General features: G+C 33.4%; 3 protein-coding genes across 4 annotated transcripts; all 3 read left to right on the top strand.

The window, feature by feature from the left end:
• The first annotated feature begins 26 nt into the window (after positions 1-26).
• Positions 27-5985, top strand: LOC106664390 (GDP-fucose protein O-fucosyltransferase 2). Of its 2 annotated transcripts, none has more exons than XM_014390070.2 (10): positions 27-182; positions 238-411; positions 4099-4216; positions 4269-4410; positions 4477-4609; positions 4687-4815; positions 4881-5067; positions 5122-5302; positions 5484-5613; positions 5686-5985. In XM_014390070.2, exons 2-10 carry the CDS (start codon positions 248-250, stop codon positions 5834-5836), a joined length of 1335 nt encoding a protein of 444 aa, XP_014245556.1. In that variant the 5' UTR covers positions 27-182; positions 238-247; the 3' UTR covers positions 5837-5985. The 2 variants fall into 2 exon arrangements, with proteins under 2 accessions (XP_014245556.1, XP_014245555.1); XM_014390069.2 differs by having other exon boundaries at positions 28-167.
• Positions 5986-6776: 791 nt separating this feature from the next.
• LOC106664405 (TIMELESS-interacting protein) lies at positions 6777-10741 on the top strand. Its single transcript, XM_014390098.2, has 2 exons — positions 6777-6910; positions 10054-10741. The coding sequence occupies exon 2, from the start codon at positions 10065-10067 to the stop codon at positions 10716-10718; it is 654 nt and encodes a 217-aa protein (XP_014245584.1). The 5' UTR covers positions 6777-6910; positions 10054-10064; the 3' UTR covers positions 10719-10741.
• A 2478-nt stretch (positions 10742-13219) lies between these two features.
• LOC106664365 (ATP-dependent zinc metalloprotease YME1 homolog) lies at positions 13220-19112 on the top strand. The gene is made up of 14 exons (XM_014390043.2): positions 13220-13401; positions 13603-13731; positions 13789-14032; positions 16574-16753; positions 16811-16996; positions 17052-17146; positions 17212-17302; positions 17419-17571; positions 17650-17782; positions 17846-17948; positions 18020-18245; positions 18303-18601; positions 18658-18819; positions 18876-19112. The coding sequence occupies exons 1-14, from the start codon at positions 13375-13377 to the stop codon at positions 19026-19028; spliced, it is 2181 nt and encodes a 726-aa protein (XP_014245529.1). The 5' UTR covers positions 13220-13374; the 3' UTR covers positions 19029-19112.
• The last annotated feature ends 2139 nt before the right edge of the window (positions 19113-21251 follow it).

Raw genomic sequence — 21251 nt, 5'->3', positions numbered from 1 at the left:
ACTCAAAACTTATTTTATCAAAGCAAATGCTCATTGTACATTACTTTTATTAACTTTTATCAAAGAAAGGTTTTTGCTTCCAATCGGTTTTCATTTTTTTCCCTTCTAAGAGTATCAGCGTTAAAACAAACCTCACAAAAACGGCTTTTCCACGTACAAATTTGACAGTAAAATTACTTATTGTAATAAAACAGAAAGATTGATTTCGTGTGTCTGCAACAAAGTTTGTTTTTCTAGGGTTCACGCGATGGTTTTATCATCCGTGGAGCGTATTTGTCTTGGGAAGATGACTTTGTCAGTCCTAGTTGCACTGTTCCTGGTCTTTCTCGACGTTTACAGATGCGATGAAGGAGTCTGCAAGATTGATAAGAAGGACGATTGTAGTGATGGCATTTCTCGAGTTAATTTTAGGTATTGACTTTTATCAGATCAAAATGTATATTTTTCATCTAGTAGTTATCACATGTCCCTTGTATACCTTCATAAGTTGTGAGGTGAAGGCAGATGAAGTATCGACCACACGACCACGAAAAAAGCAAATTCAGTTGTTACTGCCAAGCTTTTGACCTATTTTAAGTTCATCATCAGGGCAATACAATCTTAATATGTCTATATATTGATCGTTAATCTGAAGCCTAAATAGTCCAAGAGTCCTTAGGAATGTTAGAACAAGTAGGTCTTCAAAGAAATTTCAAATCACTTCGTAAAACTTAAATCTATAAAACATTCCATGACTGAGTGAAAGGCAACAAACAAACCAAACCGCTGGCTCAAAAGGGCTTAAATTTTGATATTGCATTCCTATGACATGGATAGCCACTAAGAAAGGATTTTTCGAAATTTCATCTGTAAGGAGATCATATGGACAATTTTTTACCATGTATCTTCATTGGTTCTGGTCGATGTATGTTGTAAGTTTGACCTGAGGTCATAACTCAGCAACTAGGACATTTCAGCCCTAGAAGTTGAGAGTTGTTTTGCAGTTGATATGATTTGACTTTATTATTCTATATTTTGTTGTTATCTTTCCACTGTGGAGAAGAAACAGTAATGAGATATTTTTCTAGCCTAAAAATCATGTTTTACTTGGGTTTTATGCTAAAGATCTCGTTATTTTCGGGTTTTTAGTTGTAACAACCGTTATTAGCATACTGTTTTATCTGTCAAGATTTAGTTGTATTATCAGCCTAGATTAGATTATATAGGAGCTGGACTCTTTACCTGCACATCAGTATTGTTCTGTTGTGATCTTCATTTTTTTTTTTTTTTAATCTACAGCTCCTCATTAAGCTTAAAGCTTTTTAACCAGACCCCAAAGCTTTTTTTAAAGAGCTCCCATATGTATCCTTCATGCCTTGGCTTTTCCTTAGAGGCTTCCCAGGAGTAGAAATCAGCCTACATAGGACATGTTCCGCTGTGTCTTCGTCTCCTTCACCATATCTGCACTCTGAGTCTACAGTGTCCACTCAGCAGTCCAATTATTATTCTAGTCCTAGCACGTCCTTGATTTAGAGTTCTGCTGTTAGCTTTTGCGATTATTCTTTGATAAACTTTTTTGCATGCCTCTGTCCTGGGCCGCATTCCCATTGAACAGAGGACTTATTAATGCATTGTCTAAGGGATCTGTGTTTTTGGCAGTTTGATATGCACAAAAGAGTTAAGGGCCAGTAGGCGTCCTCATCAAACTTTCCTTAGCCAATTTGTCAGCCTCTTTGTTGCCCCTCTGCTCTGGTATCCAGACAAAGATAATTTTGTTATTTTCTTCAATGTCTGACAGGGCTCTGATGTAGTCCCAAATGACTCTGAGCTTCACCGTCGATGTGGTAAGTGCCTTCAGCATCACCTGGCTGTCCAAGTAGATGGCTATTCTTCTATTGACAATACCTAGCACAGTGTGCAATAGCCACAGTTTCCACTTGAAAGACATTGGCATATTGTAAAAAGCTTATAACAATTCTAGTCCTTGGTTTATTTACATAAATGCCAGCTCCTAACCTATTTTTGGTTTTGAAGTCATTTGTAAACCAGATCTGATCGTCATTAACATTGATACCTTTCTCCCAATCCATTTTGATTAGAAATTTTTTTGTCAAAACTGAATTTAGGGGTTATGGCATCAACAGGCACCCCAGAGTTATCCGCCTAAAAAGTATTTTTCATTTATGATCACCAGTTCATGTGACCCTCAAAGATCCCCTCCCTCAGTATTTAAATATAAAAGGTGGACAGCATAAATGGAATGGCAAACCTGAAGAATAGTATTAATTCCTGTTATACAGGAAGGCCCAACTACCCAATGCCTGTCATGGACGAGGTCAAACTGGTTTACAATACTTACTGTACACAATTTTCAGTTAAAATTGTGCAAGGATTCGAACTTAGGATGGCCAGCGAGGCAAATAAGTTTGATGCCTTAACCACTCAGCCTCCCTGGCCCCTAATTAGAATTAAGGCTCCTCTTCTAATATTTCAAATGATACTGAGAAGATCACCGAAACAATGATGAGAATCTTGCCCAAAGCATGTGACTTGATGCCTCGCAAAAGGAAACGATCATCCATTGGGTGACAGATTAAATGATAGCTGATCTTAGAATACAACTGCAGCTCAGTTACAAGGGGTAAGAGAAGAAACATCGAGGTGAGCATGACGAAAACATTTAAAGATGAAATCTGTATAGCACAAGATAGAGTAGAATGACCTATATGACATAGATGGTTACCCATAGGGCTTTGTATTCAAGATAGTCATGTGGAAGTTAGGATTACAAAAAAAAAGTTCAATTTTGAAAGCAGAATGACAGTACATACTAATTTGAAAGGCTGAAATGCACCTGAACCAACAAAAATCAGAGTGGATAAGCAGACCAAGATGATAGGTAACTATCAAACAATAGTACACACTTGATCTATTGGTAGCAGAAAGACCTGTAGAACAAAAAAGCTTCAGCAGTTAATGACATACCCACAGAAGTGACACAATTTGCTCTGATTTGTTGCTTAAGATGTATGATAATGCACTGGAATGCCATCAGCTTATAGACCTCTGTACATATTTAGTACCGCAGGAAAATTATTAAAGACGAGGATAACAATCGTGTCGAGAGCAGCTAAGTGCTCGGGCAGTAAAAGAGGATGTTGAAATAGTAGTGACCAACCCAGGGCATTTATTGCTCAAGAAAATTATCAATATTGTTAGCATTGGATGTAAAAAATCTCTTTAATATTGCCAGCGGTAATGAAATACTAGACGTTCTAGAAGCAATTTTCTGAGTGCCAACTTACTTTCTGTGATTATTATGAAGTTAACTCATAAAAAAAAAGCTTTCTTACGACACTGCTGAGGAACCGCACTGGAAGGTGTTCACAGCAAGAGCCATTCAAGGCTTAATTAGAACCCAACTGCTTATGATGTGTTGGAGATGCCTCGTTGGTTAGGACCCAGACAAAATTGTGTCAGTGATTTGGGCATGTAGAGGATGCACAGAGAAGGCCCAACCAAGTTATGTGACCATGTGGATATAATACCATGGGCCAAGCTTGGCCACAACAAAAATGGAGATAGTTCATCTGTCTAGGAAATAATCCTGATACACAAGTCCACACCACCAATTACAAAAGGACTTGTGGCAAACCTGGGGTGAGGCTGGATACTAAGATAACGTACTGGGGGGATATGTTAAAGTTGAGGACTCTAAAGCCAGCAAAAGAAGATTCCTTATATCAGCCATACACTCAATTCTACTGTAAGGTTGCGAAGTATGGGCTGGAACATTTCAAAAGAATAAGTACAGAAAGTGTCCAGAGAAGAGTAGCTCTCCCAATAGCCAACTCATGTCGCTCAGTATCCAGAAGTGCTCATGATGCCACAAAAAAATTAATTTCAAATTCTACATTTTACATTCTACTATTTAGCCCAATGTGTTCATTGAGATCATCATCCAGGGATGACAAAACCGAATATTTTAGGTCTTGGCCTTGTTTAAATTTTTTCTCTAAACCTCTCTGTTTCTAACTTCTGCCATCGAGTTACAAATCTGGAGGATATTTCTCATACTAGACTTTAATTTAGACAAATAAATTTTAAATTAAATTGTAGATATGTGCTATACAACGTCAATCCATCCGAAGGGTTCAACTTGAGGCGGGATGTCTATATGAGGCTGGCAATTTTTTTGAAAAATCTTAACCAAAACTCCAAGGACTATTGGTATTTGGTAAGTAATGATGAAATAAAATAAAACAATTTTGGGCAAGGAGGGTTTTTAGGTTTTGCCGCCATGGAATCATTTGTATCACTGGCGTTCCAAAATGATAGGCGAGCAAAATTTTCTCCCTTGGAGCCAGTTCTTCGACCTAGACAGCATGCGAAGATTTGTACCAGTTATAGAAACCAAAGAGTTCATGGATGGTTTGTGACAACTATAATAAAATTAATATAATTTTACAATACTGATAATTTTTTTCTGCTTTTAAGACGTGCTAGAAGGGGATGCACTTGATAGCGTTTATTACCTTCAGCATTTCAAGGATGCATTTTCAAAAAATTGGACTTGGGAAGACAAATGGACATTTGAAGAATGCCGAGAACCACACTCCTGGGAATATAAGTTTGTTAAACAATTTCAAAATTTAATAATACTAACGCAATAATTAAAAACTTTTTTTTTTTTTTTTTTTTTTAAAGAGAAACAGAAGGCGTGAGTGTTGGAACATTGTGGGGTTACAAAAATCTTAAAGCAAAAGAAGTTAAATGTATATCTTTTCAAGGTGGTGCAAGCTTATTAAAAGAAATTCTTGCAGTTTCCAAGTCTAGGTAAGTTTTGTGTTTATGAAATCAATGTCTTGACAATAATGCTAATCGTATAATATTTTTGCAAGATACTCGGTATTTCAGCGTAGTGAAATTATGCTTCATGATAATTTCGGCGATAAGACATACTGGCAATGTAGGATGAGTATGAAATTTGCTCGCCCTCTTGTTGATGAAGCTGCAGCATTCATGAAATTAAATTTTCAAATGGATGATTTATTTGATGTTGTTAAATTAAGAAACCATGGCAGAAATGTGAGTAGTTGACGTTCAAATACAAATTTTGATATAATTTCGACTGGTTTCCAGCAAGATAGAACTAAAATTAATGCCGGGTCTTACTTGTGTGTGCATTTGAGAAGAAGGGATTTCCTCCATGGAAGATCTGCTGAGGTGCCATCATTGGAATATGCTGCAGAACAAATTCAAGACAAATTGCAAGAACAGAACCTTACAGTGGTTTTCGTTAGCACAGATGCTCCTGATGATGGTAAGCAAAATAATCGCTGTAATGTAATTTAGGTTTCAGCAAGCTAGTTATAGTCACTAATATTAGAATTCAAGTTAGTAGATACAAGCAAAGTTCATTACAGTTACTTTTTTTTTTTTTGTATAGTTTGTTTAAAAATATGATTTACTTAATGTAAATTTTAATTCTTTTTATTATTTAGAGGTACTGATATTAAAACAATTGTTAAAATCAGTCACTGTTATTCAATACAAGGCAGATGACAAGAAACAAAAAAGGTTCAAAGATGGTGGAATTGCCATAATAGACCAAATAATATGCAGTTATGCTAAGTAAAAATTTTATTTCATCGAAATATAAAATATTTTCTCTTGGTTTATATACATGTGTTTTGGTTTTTTAAGGTATTTCATCGGCACCCATGAATCCACGTTTTCATTCCGCATACAAGAGGAAAGAGAAATACTCGGCTTTCCACCTGAGATGACGTTTAATAGGCTTTGTGGTGCTGATAAAACTTGTACAGCCCCGTCGAAGTGGACCATAGAACTTTGAGTGTTGGTGAACCCAGTCATTGCAAATTGTTGATGAAAAAATGACATTCCGACATAGTAAATTATCATTGACGGAAGCTTTTTATGTTTATATTTTTGTAGGTGATAATTAAAAAAAAAATGTTTTGACTTTGTGGCTAAAAAAAAAAACTATCAGATAATCTTCTATTGTTTATTTATTTTTAAAATTATTAAAGGCCTTATGAACTGTGAAGCTAAGGAATGTGGTTGTATATAGTGGTGTAAACTTTTTTTTTCCTACAAGCTGAGAGTATGATTGACCACTCATCTACCACAGTCCTAATATGCCATATAATTTCTATTAAAAATATCAAAATATGCAGTATGAATGTCAGAGACTTGGTGACCGTGGTTGCTATATCTATTATAATATGTAAATATAGTTTATTTATTATTAATGTTTGTCATTTTGGTTCTTGTTATTTTATCAATTTTGTTTATCTGCTACTTAAATTGCCTGTATTTATCGTAAATGTACAGGCAAAATAAATGAATGATTATAAAATAAGATAAATTTTATTTATTAGACCTGAAGGGTCATGGCTATTTATTCATTAATGAATAATTACGTAAAATATTTAAGACGAGTAACAACTTATAACTTAAAATATGTTTTGGCTTCGTGGCTAACACATCATGAATGTTTAAAAAATTGATCATAGATAATCTTCTATTGGTTTTTTATTTATTTATATATCTAATTTTGTTTATCTGCTAGTCCTACTTAAATTTTATTCTTTGTAAAATCTTTGATCCGTTTGTATATATAAATAAATAAGATGGGCCGACTAGGGATGATCAAATTACTATTAACCATAATATATACAAAATAGGTGATATTTCTCTAAATTAGTAGTTTATTGTTGTACCGCCGGAGTCGGGCCGTTAGTATGAACCAAACGGCGGGAATTAGTATCTTTTTCTTTATCTTATCAAATATCGGCTACGAAGTGGCAACTGCACTTTTCAGTTTGTGGAAGAAGAAATTAGTAGTTAGTAGTTACTTATCCTGAAGTTGTACTGATTACAGTCCAGTACGATCATTGTTCTTAAGGTAATGTTTGTTAATAAATTGATACTTAATTTTATTTTTTATTAATTCATTTAAAGGTACCCAATGTACACTCAGCAAAAAATCAGTGAACACTTTCAGTGGAATGGAAGCAAACCTTAAATTAATGTTGGGTGATTAACAATACAATATCCTACAAATATGATTTTTTTGTGTGCTAACTATGAACTCCAACTTCAACAACACCTATATAACATATAATTATTCATGTACTCAGTAAGAAATTAAATAACTACATACAAACAGTTACATACACTTAGTAAGAAAGTCGATTCCCATTACCTTTAATATTTACAAAAGTTTTATGGATATAAACGCATTATTTTTTAAATAAAAAAAGATACAGACAATTTATTTCGCATTCCCAAAATTCTAAAATTAAATTTTGGTAGCAACAAAAAATGTATAATGGTTTAAGAGCAATTTATAATGTGGTTAAGGGAGAACATGGCGTGGTAGGAGCTTGTTCAGGATTATCGAAATCAAAAACAAGACCCGTTGGGGTTGATTGAATAGAAAATGTTGTAGATATCCAATGATGAATTCTTGTCAAAGAGAAAAACGTGTTCTCTTTTTTGCAATCCCACGTGGTCCAATTAGTCCACAACTGTGCGCCTCCATTCTGCTAGCCATGGCGCCATGGGTGAAGGTAAACGAAGCCATGTGACCATCTGCAGGCATTCTTTGGGTTGATCCCCACTTTAGAAGACGCAGCAGATACAAAATGTTATAAATACTTCCATTACACAGCAACCAAAAGCAGGCATTCTTCGTGTTGATCCCCACTTTAGAAGACCCGGCAGATACAAAATGTTATAAATTCTTCCATTACACAGCGACCATCTGCAGGCATTCTTTGGGTTGATTCCCACTTTAGATAGTAGCAGATACAAAATATAAAATATTGGGTGCAAAGAAAGTCTCTGCTCACTCTTGGATATTGGACAGAGAAATACATAGTTTACATTAAGGTGTGTACTTGTGTAAAAAATGAAAAATGTACACAATCGTTCAGTAACCAATATTACATTGCCAACATAACAAGAATGGAAGTGTGACATGAAATACACAAATTATTTGTGAAATTAAACTCTTTGCGAGCAATTAGTAAAATAGTTGATTATAGGCTGTCAATTATTAGATTCTAATTAAGAAATGTGAAGAATAAGTGTTTATAAGGCCAGTTAGAAAAACATAATCACATACGTAAACGTTTTATTCTAGGCTCATAAGAAACCAACTGTTTCAATAGAACAACTCAAAATACTGCACATAACGTACAAGAATGGCCCCCACGGACTTTACACACCCCTACAGTCTCCAGACCTAAATAATAACAACAAGCACTGATTTCACCCACGTTCGATGAGAGTGACTGGCGACAACTAACAACTCCTGCACAAGCTCATATCTATTGTAAGAAAATGGAGAAAATACACAATTTGAAAATGAGAAAGTGTATTGATGCAACAAAAATCAAAATAAGGTATGAGGTCTGGTCACAATGAAGTAAGAATGACTCGATTCTCATTTCTTCCAGTTCGCGTGTTTTTCTTGCAGCTGCTGTCATCCTGCTGATCTGCTGAACCAACAGCTAAGCCAGCACGATAGTGATGACACTTAATTCCAACAAATATTTACACTGGTTCTACTTTTTAAATTATCAACTTGTTTTGATCTTGAACAGTAAAAGAACCAAACTAAAGAATTCATCTAGTATAGTACATTCCAACACAAAGTGAAGACTCTCTCCGGACTTCGTGAGTTACATAATGAGCACAACCCATTCTCTCCTTGTGACCAAATGGTTGAATTTAAATGCATTGTCTCGCACCTAATTGTCAATAACTACTGAAGATCTGATAAAAATAAACCACTAAAGTTGTCACCTGAAAAGTAAATAACCCAGTGTGTACATTTTTATACAAATATAGGTGTGCAGAGGTTTGAAAACGGTGTAAGAACTTGGAGAATTTTGGTTGTATTTTTGTGTATGTTTTGAGCTGCCCATACCAGCCTAAAAAATTTTCCATTGTAAAAATACATGGCTTTTTATATTATAAACAGGAAATACTGGTGGACATATTTTTACCAGTCTCGAGCTGTGGGACATAAGAAATGTAAAGATGAACAAGAAGTGGACATTACATTTTATCTCAATAATTTATTGTTCCATCCCTAGATTTTATTACTGCTAATAAACAGGTTTTCATTGATAGAATTAATTGTTTTGACACATCCAGGTATGTATTAGACCATTCCTGTAAAATCTCTTCTTTTAGTTGGTTTTTGTTTTTTATCTTCTTTTTTTAAGCTACCTTCTAATATTATCCCACAATTGCTTGATAGGGTTTAAATCGGGCGATTGGGGTGGTGTCCAGATTTAAGAAATGGCGAACCATTCTTGAGTTTAAATTCTTAAAATTAAATTAAGAATGGCAAACCATTCTTGAGTTTGCCAAGCCATGTGTTTTACGGTTGTTGTTGGAAACCAAATCCTTTCTTTTCCAATTTTAATAGTCCTTTTTTTTAAATTCTGTTTTAGAACATCGTTGTAGACATATTGGTCCATGATCCCATCAGTTATGTGTACATTGCGAACTCATGTGAAATCGCCCATTCAGTCCCAAACAACGACCCCCGTTTGACTGACGATAGTGTTCTATTTAATTTAGTGTTCTGCTGGCTTAAGCCACACTTTCTTTCTTCCATTGGACCCTGAGGAATTAAATTTCTTCTTAAATAAGTCATGCTCATGTTTTGGGCAAACCAGTCAGAGACTTGTTTTGCTAAGTTTACATGGACCTAGACTGTTTTTAGATGTATACTTAACTATTACATGTAATACACATAAAATATAATTTTGACTTAAATTAAGGCCTAAGTAAATAAAAAATCCTTTAACCGCTGGCACTTGAGAACAACAATATTTAGATTGTTAATTTCTTTCTATAACTTTGAATATAAAACTGAAGTAATTTAGAAATAGTTGGTATGATTGATGTTGTGTAATTGTTTTATATCTGTGTTGTTTGAAAAATAAATTAAAAAGTTTTTTATTACTAATAATAGAGTTACAGAATTACAAAAAAAGTTATTAATACTACATTAATTTATGTTTCAAGGTCTATTCAGAATGGATGACATCTTTGAAGAGTTTAGGGAGCAGGATGATTTGAGAGATATAGAGGAAATACAAGATATTGAAGCCGAAGAAGCTATAGAAGTGCCAGCCAATGATGATGCCGATGGGGCAAATGTTGAGGAAGAAGAGTCAAAAAGAGTCCAGCCTAAAGTGAGAAAAGTAAGCAGGCCAAGGCAGAAATTGGATGCGCCAAGGTTGACTGGCCCTCGAGGATTAGGAGCGATCATGTCGGCATTTGAAAACATCAAGTTCAAGGGTAAAGGTTACGAGCTTGACGATTTGACCAACGTTCTTACCAGGCTGCAACATTGGGCCCATAGGCTGTACCCTAATTTCAGTTTTGAAGACTGCATCGACAAGATAGAAGAGCTGGGCTCTAAAAAGCCGGTGTTTAGAGCAATGGAATCGTTAAGATTGGGAGCTGCCGATGGGTCGGTGGTGCATCACGAAGATGAAGAAGAGCCCGCTTCTGAATCCATTGTCGAAGATCCTTTTGATAAACTGCTCCCGACAAAAATTCCTCCACAGCCAACAACACTAACAGAAGAACAAAAGGCAAGGATGCTTAAAAACAGGCTGTTAGCAGAAGAGAGAAGAATGGCTAGGATAAAGGCAGCAAATGAAAAACCGTTAACAGAGACATAAAAAAAATTCTTCTCCCTTTTTTTAAAAAAAATAAAATAAAAATAAATAAATAATGCCCTTCAGCAATAAGCCATCGTATATTAATTATTTATATATTATGTATCTTATTAATAATTAATTTTGTACACAGAAACTGCTTCTCATGACATTTTTTTAATTGTTTTTATAATAAAATTTGTAAATATTCTTAAAAAATCTAATATTTTGGCTCTGCATTCATTTTTCCTTTAATAACATAACAAATGTGAAAATATTATTTAAGTTTTATGCTCTAGACTAGAAAAATTTTTCTTCAGTATAATTTATTCTTACCCATAGACATGCACAGCAAATGTGTTAACAAAATGAACTGTAAATCAGTGTAGGAATAAACATGTAAAACCTGTGTTACTTTTTATTTATTAGTTTTATTTAATTATTTACCAATAGAGTACATTAGAATATGAAATTAAAAATTAGAATCTCTCCAATAGTGTGTGGTGATTAGTGACCGTTAATCGATATTTATTTAGAAATCATGAGATGCGGTCTAGTGTGATGTAGGTTTTGGAAAAACATTTTCTTTATCGTGCCAATGTTTATTGAGATCATCTTCAGGGCCTGGGATTTACAAACTTGTTTACATATTCCAAAATGTAATTGTAATATGTAAACAATGTTTGTAAATCCCAGGACCTGAAGATGATCTCAATAAAGATCGAAACGTTGGCATGATAAAGAAAATGTTTTTCTGAAACCTACATCTCACGCGATTTCTGAATAAAAATCTCTCCAATAGTTTACACTTGTTACAAATTATTTGTTGGATTTGTCCACACGAATCTAGCAATTTATTAAAACAACTAATCACTAAAAAATCACACTTGTTATAAAATTATTCTATGTACTATTATACCATTTTATTTACATACGTAAATTAAAGTTGTACCTGGTTTACTGGACAAATCTTCAAGGATGACACAATGATGTTTTTTATTCTTAGAAAATAAGCTGAGATTCATTTTTATGATTTCATTATACAGCAATGACTAACTAAAAGTTAGATAATTCTTACATGGATAGTGAGAGAACTAGAGAGTGTGTATAAGGTTATGTGAGGGTGAGGGAGCGAGTGAAGAAGAAGGGACAAAAGAGAGAGAGACAGAAGAGATAATTATACATTTTTATATTGCAGTAACCAGTAACTCTTTTAGGGCTAGTATCATTGTTAATTACAAAACAAAATATAGCAAAATTAATCTGAAATCTGATAAAAAAGCAAGGCAAATGTTACACATTTAAATTGCAAAAACCATTAAATAAAGCTAAATATTAATCCGTATATGTACTTGGTAATCATAATTAACCATATTAATTAATTATACTTTTTTATCAAAGATCTTGGTTGAGATGAAAAAGCTAGTGTCACGAGCAGGATTCAAAGTGAGATTGGACTAGACAAAGGCCGTGGGTTCAAATCCCACTCTTAACACTAGCTTTTTCATCTCAACCAAGATTTTAGATAAAAAGTACATTTAATTAAACTAAAAATTAATGAATAAATATACATAGATAAGATTTATATAATCTAAAGAATTGTTATATAATTTATTATTATTGTTTGTATATTGATGTTTATATATATATATATATATATATATATATACAAACAAACACTGAGAGCTGAAGATGATCTCAATAAAGATTGAAACGTTGGCACAATAAAGAAAATGTTCTTCTAAACCTACGTCACACCAGACCACATTTCATAATCTCCAAATAATCAGTAATTAACAGTCACTAAATACCACACGTATATACAATAATATACAATTTACTTAATTCATTTTGTTGTTTTCAGCTTGGCTGAAAGATGACTTAATTAAAATTGGTAAAAATGAATAGCCATTTCTTTGTGCGTTTTTTTGTTTTTGGTTGCTAAGCAGGAATTAACCCATTTGGGCTGCTGGAGATTGGCCGATAGTCCGAAACATCCCACAAATAAAAACATTGAATTTTTTAATACCCTTTCATCTTAAATAATTGTGTAATAGCTTCTGCGTAGTTATTAAATTAAATAAAATTTAATTTAGATTGTTCTCCCCCCCTTAGACAATGGTTATTGTGATATTTGGAGATTGGCTGATAGCCCGAAACATCCAAAAAATAAAAACATTGAATTTTTTAATACCCTTTCATCTGAGATAATTCTGTAATAGCCTCTGCCTAGTTATTAAATAAAATAAAATTTTATTGAATTAATTTAAATTAATAAAATTTAGACAGTGGTTATTGCATGATTTTATAATAAAGATTAGTATTAATAAGTAATTAAAGTATGAATTTGTAAGATAGGATAATAGAAATAAAAGGAATGAAAAAATCTGGGCGTGTATATGAAATTGGGTAGAGGCCTAGACCTATGACGACGTTCGATAACCTGTTTACGTCATGGTTAGAGGTCGTCTTTGGAATTGGAAACAGAATCAGCCTCTATCAAAAGTCCTTCCACAAAACATTTCGGCCTTTTTAGTAAATTTATCAGCTGATGGTAAAAAAACCCGGAGGTTCGACTTAGTTACTTAAGTACCTAGTTTTTACAAGAATTTCATGACACTGTTTTAATTAAAATAAACATTAAAATTTATGTGAGAGGTTCTGTTAGTTGAAATATTCAATGTTTTCTTTACAACAACATAATCAGGTAAGAACGCTTCTAACCTGGATTTCGTTTATAGTTTTATTTATAGAGTTATTTACGTGAATTGTATTTACGCATTTCGCCTTGGGTATGGGAACTCATTTGAGAAGTTTTGTCAGATATAGAAACTGCCAGGGGTTTTTGTATTTTATTTATTTAAATTTTTTCTATGATAATTTTGACATGGTTTTAATAAAATTTTAGGTTCTATTTCATTTGACTCAGTTCACTTCTGCGGCCCCAAAACGTACCCGTATCACGCACAAAAGCTCTCAGAGCACTACAGAGAAGAATCAAGTGTTTGATGTCAGGTTTTCTGAAAGCTTTGAACATGTAAGCCATTTGACCTGAGTCAGTCCGTCTTCGTAGCTGATAAAACTTTGTTTTCAGGCGTCGGCGAGTTGTAAAGAGAGCGGGCTGTTCGACAGCCTCCCGTCCTCATGGAACGTCTTTGAAAATATTTCGTTGCCAAGGAGGGTAAAGAAGCACTTCCAAGATTTAAACATTGTAGTCGACAACAAGAACATAACACTACGAAACTCGAAAGGAAATCTTTCTGCGAGTCTTCCGATTGCGGTTTCACAAAATTTATGCCAGCATGAATTCCTTCAGCCAAACAAGCCTTTGATATTCGGTGAGAATGCACATTTTCAACTTTTTTAAATAAATATTTTAATCAGAATAATTTAAACATTTCTTACTGATATATATCATGCTACTGTTCACCTGGCAAAAACATTTATCCACTTTTTTTCTTTTTTTTTACACAGAACTAAATGATTTTGAACAAGTGTTAATAAATATATAAACAGAGATTTTGATTTATAAATACACTTTAATAAAAACATTAAAATATCATATTCTACTGCTCTTATGCTTTTCAAGTCACCCATCAATATTGTAAATTATAATAGTAATGTGTAAAGTATTAAAAGAAACATTCTAAATTTGTTAAACACCACATCTATTTACAACCAAACAATTTTTATAAACTATAACAATTAAATATACAAACATATGTTGCAAAATTATATAGTTGTATTGACATATGACAATGATGTATGCAACAATAAGACTAACTTTTGTGTGTGTTCCTTAGTGACCTGTTGTTTCATAATTTCACGCAACACTTTCACACAGAACCAAAATGACACCACAAGAATAGCACCACACTTTGTGCCCTGAAGATGACCCGAATAAAGGTCGAAATATCGGCAAAAAAAATGAAAAAAGTGTTTTTCTAAACTACTTCTTTCTTGACCACTCCTCATGACTTCAACAAATTACTAACTTATATTTTTAATTAAAAAAATGTATAGTTTTTATAAGAATAATAACAGAGACTTGACTCCTCTGTACAATTTTGCAGAAAAATGTGGTTTCTGTTCTTTCAAGTTGCACATTCCTCAATGCATTTTAACAAATGTTTTAATTACCGAATGTAAATATTAGTAGGAATGTACGGTGTGAGAGGGTTGATGGTTGAATATTAAATACATACAAAACTATTTTCAACCAATACCTTACATAAAGAGTAATTAATTTAAAGAAGTTATTTGGTCAATCAGACCACAAAATATAATGGATTTAATAAATAAAACGAAGTTTTACTAAAGCTCTCCATCGCCATTTCACTTGTCGCTGAAAATTGAATTCTGATTACACGACATTTGAAAAATGTCAAAAAGGAGGGAAAATTCGAAAGCTAGGTTGAAGTGGGAAGTTGGTGTCTGAGTGGATCGAAGTCACAATAGCTCAAGTGGTAGAGAAGCGGTGCATTGAGCCAAAGATCGTGGGTTTGAATCCCACTTGTGACACTAACTTTTTAATTTCAACCAATAATTTACATAAAGATTGATTAATTGAAAGAAGTTATTTGGTCAATCGGATGAGTTATAATGGATTAAATACATATTTCAATTAATTTTTTTTTAAAATCTAAGGTCTTGGTTGAGGTGAAAAAGTCAGTGTCACGAGCAGGATTCGAATCTACGACCTTCGGATAATAATAAAGTTAATTAAAATGGTTAAATAAAATTTGAAAAATGGCAAATAAGAGGGAAAATTCAAAAGGTTATAGGTTGGTGTCCAAGTGGATCGAAGTCACGATAGCTTAAGAGGTTGAGCAGTGGTGTATTTAGCCAAAGAATGGTGGGTTTGAATCCCACTTGTGACACTAACTTTTTCATTTCAACCAATACTGTAAAGATTAATTAATTGAAAGAAGTTATTTGGTCAATCGGACGAGTTATAATGGATTAAATACATATTTTAATTATTATTTTTTTTTTATCTAAGGTCTTGGTTGAGGTGAAAAAGTCAGTGTCACAAGCAGGATTCGAACCCACACCTTTGAATAATAATAAAGTTAATTAAAATGGGTAAATAAAATTTGAAAAATGGCAAATAAGAGGGAAAATTCAAAAGGTTATAGGTGGTTGGTGTCCAAGTGGATCGAAGTCATGATAGCTCAAGTGGTTAGAGAAGCACTGTATTCAGATGAAGGCCATGGGTTCGAATCCTGCTTGTGACACTCACTTTTTCATCTCGATCAAGACCTTAGATAAAAAGAATAATTAATTGAAATAATTAATATGGTTAATTATGACCGTTAAACATGCATGGACTAATTAAATACATACCTCATCATTCGTCTTGAAGAAAATGATGACTTTGCCATGTAGTTTTATTGTATATATATTTGCTTGTTATATTTGCTTGGTATTAAATTACCCCCTTACACTTCCTGCACTATTTTCAACTGACAAGAATTTAAAATTAAACCAAATATATAAATGTAAGCTGATGATGGATGTCTCAAGGACACTCATTTTTTCCTTGTATTAAAGTTTAAGAGAATGTATTTATTATCTTGAATGTATGATGTCCCACTTGATATAAGGTTAACATGCCTTGGTTCCATATAGAGAGCATTTCGGCAAAAATAGGTCTCCTGCTTCTCTGTTTTGCAACAAATAAGTCATGTTATTCATACCTTCTTATTTCTCAGCATTTTTTGAAGGATATGTTATGTTTGTAAATTATTGGCGTGAAGTGTGAAAAAAATTGACAGCAGAATTTAACTATCTATTGATGCTCATTGTCTTAGGTTATTGAGGAATTAAGAGTACTTATTGTAATTTTGTAACTTTTGTATATTTTGTATTTCACACAGATGTACAAGTACGGGGTTTTAAAACAGAACGGAGCGTTAAAGCAGAAATAGCCAGGAGCCCCAGCTTGCTTCATAGGCTGCGGCAGGCTTTCGGTCTTGAGAAAGTTACCAGTCCGAACAAGCCAGCCATTCCACCTGAGCCGAGTGCCTTGGAAAATCACGAAAACACTTTAATCAAGAGTAAGATTTGCGAGTGTAGATTGCTCTGCTGTTGATAATTAACCATTTTATTTACAGACTTGTTCAGTCCTGAATCAAACACTTCTCTAACTGAAGTTCAAAAGGCAAAAATCGCTTTTGCTGAAGGATACATGGTGGGCCAACAAAATGCCAAAGGTGTTGGAAAGTCTGCGAGGTGGCTTAAACTAGTGCAACAACTGCTTACTATAATCCTTTTCCTTTCTATCTTTATCTCTCTAATGGGTAATAAAATTGTATTACTTTTGTCATTCACATACTGATGATACTTTTTTTTTAGCTAGTGCAAATGGATCAATGTTCAGGATTCAAATTGGTAATCAAGTAGAAGTGGACCCTGAGGAAATTCATGTAACCTTTAACGATGTTAAAGGGGTATGCGTTCATTACTTTAATGGTTTATACTTGCTACTTACTAATTATGTAAATGATTGTAATAGGCTGATGAGGCAAAGCAAGAACTTAAAGACGTTGTGGAGTTTTTAAAAAATCCTGAGAAGTTTTCATCACTCGGAGGAAAATTACCAAAAGGTTTGTAGTTATAATATATGCATCTATAAGGTTTTTTTCCATTCAATACCAATTTTATTGATTGTATGATATAAAAGATTTTTATGTTTTCTTTAATTTACTTTTTAAATTTTTAGGAGTTTTACTGGTTGGACCTCCAGGTACAGGCAAAACATTGTTAGCTAGAGCAGTCGCCGGTGAGGCTGGTGTTCCATTTTTTCATGCTGCGGGCCCAGAATTTGATGAAATTCTAGTAGGACAAGGAGCGAGGAGGGTTCGAGATTTATTTAGTATGGTTGTCTTCCAAATGTTCGAACCGGGACTTTAACTTATGCCAACATATGCTATAAACATGAATCAATTTTCAGAAGCTGCCAAGGATCGTGCACCTTGTGTAATATTTATTGATGAAATAGATTCTGTGGGGGCAAAGCGTACAAATTCGGTCCTTCATCCTTACGCGAACCAAACTATAAATCAGTTGCTTTCAGAAATGGATGGGTTGGTTAACACCTAAATCATGAATTATTGACCTCTTATGACATTTGTATTATCAACTTTCAGTTTTCATCAAAACGACGGTGTTATTGTACTTGGTGCGACTAACAGACGTGATGATTTGGATAAGGCACTTTTGAGGCCTGGAAGATTTGATGTGGAAGTAAATGTGAGTTTTTATCAATCAGCCGAAGATTATAATTGAATCCGACAATAAAAATGCTATTGGTTTAATTTCAGGTGCCAACTCCAGATTTAACTGGTAGAAAAGAAATTTTAACAATGTATATCGGAAGAGTTCGTACAAAGAGTGTTGATGTCGATCTCCTTGCACGTGGGACAACTGGGTTTACTGGTGCCGATCTTGAAAATATGGTGAATCAAGCAGCACTCAAGGCAGCTATTGACGGAGCTGAATCTGTCACGATGAAATACCTTGAAGATGCCAGGGATAAAGTTCTAATGGGTATGTGTAAAGCTGTGTGAAAATATTTCAAAGTGTTAATTTTATTTTTAACTTAAGGACCTGAAAGAAAATCACGAATCCCAGACGAAGAAACCAATGCAATAACAGCATACCATGAAGGAGGTCATACTATAGTTGCTTATTACACGAAAGGAAGTCACCCTCTGCACAAAGTGACTATAATACCAAGAGGCCCATCACTCGGACATACTGCTTACATGCCTGAAAAAGAATCATACCATATTACTAAACAACAGCTTCTTGCTATGATGGATACCATGATGGGTGGAAGGGCCGCTGAAGAATTAATTTTTGGAGCAGATAAAATCACCAGTGGTGCATCAAATGATCTAAAGGTAATATTTTGAATTGTTTAAATATTAAAAAACGATGTTATAATTTTTTATTTTAGCAAGCAACTGCGATAGCCATTTCTATGGTTAAGGACTGGGGTATGTCAGAATCTTTAGGTTTAAGAACGCATGAAGGCAATAGCAAAACTTTAGTACCGGTTAATGATCTTTCTCCAAACACAACGGATCAAATAGATATAGAGATTAAGAAAATTCTCCAGGTATGATTATAAATCTAATAAAATGGGTGTGTATTATTGATAATTTAATTTTCTAGGAATCATACGAAAGAGCTAAGACAATATTAAGAGCACACAACAAAGAACACAAACTTTTAGCGGAGGCTCTTCTTAAGTATGAAACATTGGATGCAGAAGATATCAAGGCAATTTTGACCGGTAATGGTGCCGAAAAGTTTAAAAACATTTAAGGTATCGAATGAAAACAAGCAACCCAGCGTACAGAATATGTAAAGAAGAGAATTATTTGCATATAAAATTATGTATGATATTTACATTTATTTAATTTTGTTGCTTAGGTTAAAAAAAGATAAAAAATATTTTTAAACAATTGTTTCATTAGTATTTTGGTAATTTGACGTGTGCTTTGATAATCATCTTACAAGTATCGAATAATATGGGCTAAAAATTAAATTGCCAATTTGAGCCATAACTGACATTGAAATTTGTCTAACAATAAAGAATGTTTATTTTATGAAAATTAAAAACAAAAAAAAACTAAAGAAAATATTCATTCCAACAGTTACCAAAATTTATATGTTGTTTGAACTTATTTGTGAATTAATTTTTTTCTTTTTTTTTCAATTATACCATTGTGATTGTGTTTCAGTTGTAATTATTCGTTGGAATAAATCATTTATTTGGTTCTGCTAAAATTGTACAAATTAAGTATTTCCCATATATGGTAGGGTCTCGTTATCATGTTGGTGGTACCACACATCAGCACAGACAATAGGAAATGCCTCGAATTTCAGGCTTCAAAGCATTTTCTTGTATCTGCATACCAATCAGACAGTTTCTGTATCGCGTGTGCCTATTGTCAATGTTATGTATGTACATATATTCTAGGTTTTTTCTCCAGAAGAGAAATACAAGGTACAATAACTATATCAGGTTTATCCACAAAACAATATGTACGTACATACGTCAACATGTATGCATCTATGCATAACATCGAAACAAATCAGAAAAAATTAGGGGCTTAAAAAAGTTCGATTCAATTTAAGGTTAGAAAAAAAAACTAGGGTGGCAACCACTGATGAGCGAAAGCGAGTTTATTGTACAAATTTGATTACAAACCTAGTATAGCAGTTAAAAACTTGATTTAAATTTCATCAATCACGATCCATATATTTGTATTTATTTTGTTTATATGTTTTAATTTGTGAATGTTTCTTTTCATCCTATTGTTGTTTTTGATCCATACATCAATGTATTGTTTCATTATCAGTTTCTTATCGAATCATTCAAATGTACACTTTTTTAGGCTAACTGCAGTTTTATTTAGTTTCAGTTTTTATTTTTGTTAATTATTATTAAGTTATTTGTTTAATCTACATTCGCGAAGTAAGCAACTTGAGGCAGAACCAAGGGTACTGGCTATTTGCTTCTTGTCTAGAGTGGCAAAACAAAGTACTTTTGTTCTGCATGTAAAAAGTGCATTCTAAACTGTGTTCATATATCGGGTTGTCCGGAAAATAATGCAGGATTTTAAGTTTTCATTAAAAAAAATCTATATAAAATATTCTGTTTACGTTTACAGGATTACTCANATGGGAAATTATTTTGATTAAAGAACATTGCTTTAAAGTAACTAGTTTCTTTTTTTTTGTTTAATACCAAAATCCTGCATTATTTTCCGGACAACCCAATATTATATGTTGGATCTGTACATATTAGCAGTTTCCAAACATTTTTAGTTTGCGGCGTTCTAAATACATCAAAATTTTTTTGCGGTCATTGGTCTACCTCAGGGTGAACTTTATGGTAATAATAGTTTTTCTTCATTAGCAATTCATAAAAGCATTGATACATCTGTTATTCTGTTTTTGTCTGCAATTTTATCTATGAAATAAGCAAAACTCCTGACTTCTTTGGAAAATTCAAAAAATTGTTGTCACACCATCTCATTAACAGACTGGAACATTATGAGACTGGACGGCATCAGAGTTTTAGTTTTTAGGGTTTTATAAAAGAATAATAATATTAATTCATATGTGTGGTGTTTAGTAACTGTTAATTAATGATTATTTGGAGATCGTGAGATGTGGTCTGGTTTGACGTAGGTTTAGAAAAAATGTTCTTTATCGTGCCGTTTTGATCTTTATTGAGCCCTGAAGATGATCTTCAGAGATGATACAAGATCGAAATGTTAACATTATAAAGAAAATGTTTTTCTAAACCTACATCACACCAGACTGCATCTCATTATCTCCAAATAATCATTAATAAATACATGTTTAGCAGTCATCTCATAGGTCAAGTGGTCTGAGCAGCGGCATATTGAGCTGAAGGTTTAATTGAAATAATATGTTTTATAGAAAATTTGCACAGCGCGCAGTTTGGGAATCGGTGGTCTATATGACTGCCTCATGCCAAGGCCACATTTGACTTGGCAGATTTTCTTCATTGCT

This window comes from Cimex lectularius, unplaced genomic scaffold, assembly GCF_000648675.2.
Source record: "Cimex lectularius strain Harlan isolate CLEC.00 unplaced genomic scaffold, Clec_2.1 scaffold50, whole genome shotgun sequence".
In the NCBI taxonomy this organism is placed as follows: domain Eukaryota; kingdom Metazoa; phylum Arthropoda; class Insecta; order Hemiptera; family Cimicidae; genus Cimex; species Cimex lectularius.
Note: the sequence above shows the minus strand (reverse complement) of the source record. Positions and strands in the feature narration are given on the sequence as shown.

What these genes read in the sequence shown, in the direction of transcription:
- LOC106664390 (XM_014390070.2), top strand. Translation starts at nt 248, where the DNA reads ATGGTTTTATCATCCGTGGAGCGTATTTGTCTTGGGAAGATGACTTTG. An exon ending in ATTTCTCGAGTTAATTTTAG is followed by an intron (nt 412 to 4,098) that starts GTATTGACTTTT and finishes ATTAAATTGTAG; the next exon opens with ATATGTGCTATACAACGTCA. An exon ending in AACCAAAGAGTTCATGGATG is followed by an intron (nt 4,411 to 4,476) that starts GTTTGTGACAAC and finishes TCTGCTTTTAAG; the next exon opens with ACGTGCTAGAAGGGGATGCA.
- LOC106664405 (XM_014390098.2), top strand. Translation starts at nt 10,065, where the DNA reads ATGGATGACATCTTTGAAGAGTTTAGGGAGCAGGATGATTTGAGAGAT.
- LOC106664365 (XM_014390043.2), top strand. Translation starts at nt 13,375, where the DNA reads ATGTTTTCTTTACAACAACATAATCAG. An exon ending in CGGAGGAAAATTACCAAAAG is followed by an intron (nt 17,303 to 17,418) that starts GTTTGTAGTTAT and finishes TTAAATTTTTAG; the next exon opens with GAGTTTTACTGGTTGGACCT. An exon ending in GAGGGTTCGAGATTTATTTA is followed by an intron (nt 17,572 to 17,649) that starts GTATGGTTGTCT and finishes ATCAATTTTCAG; the next exon opens with AAGCTGCCAAGGATCGTGCA.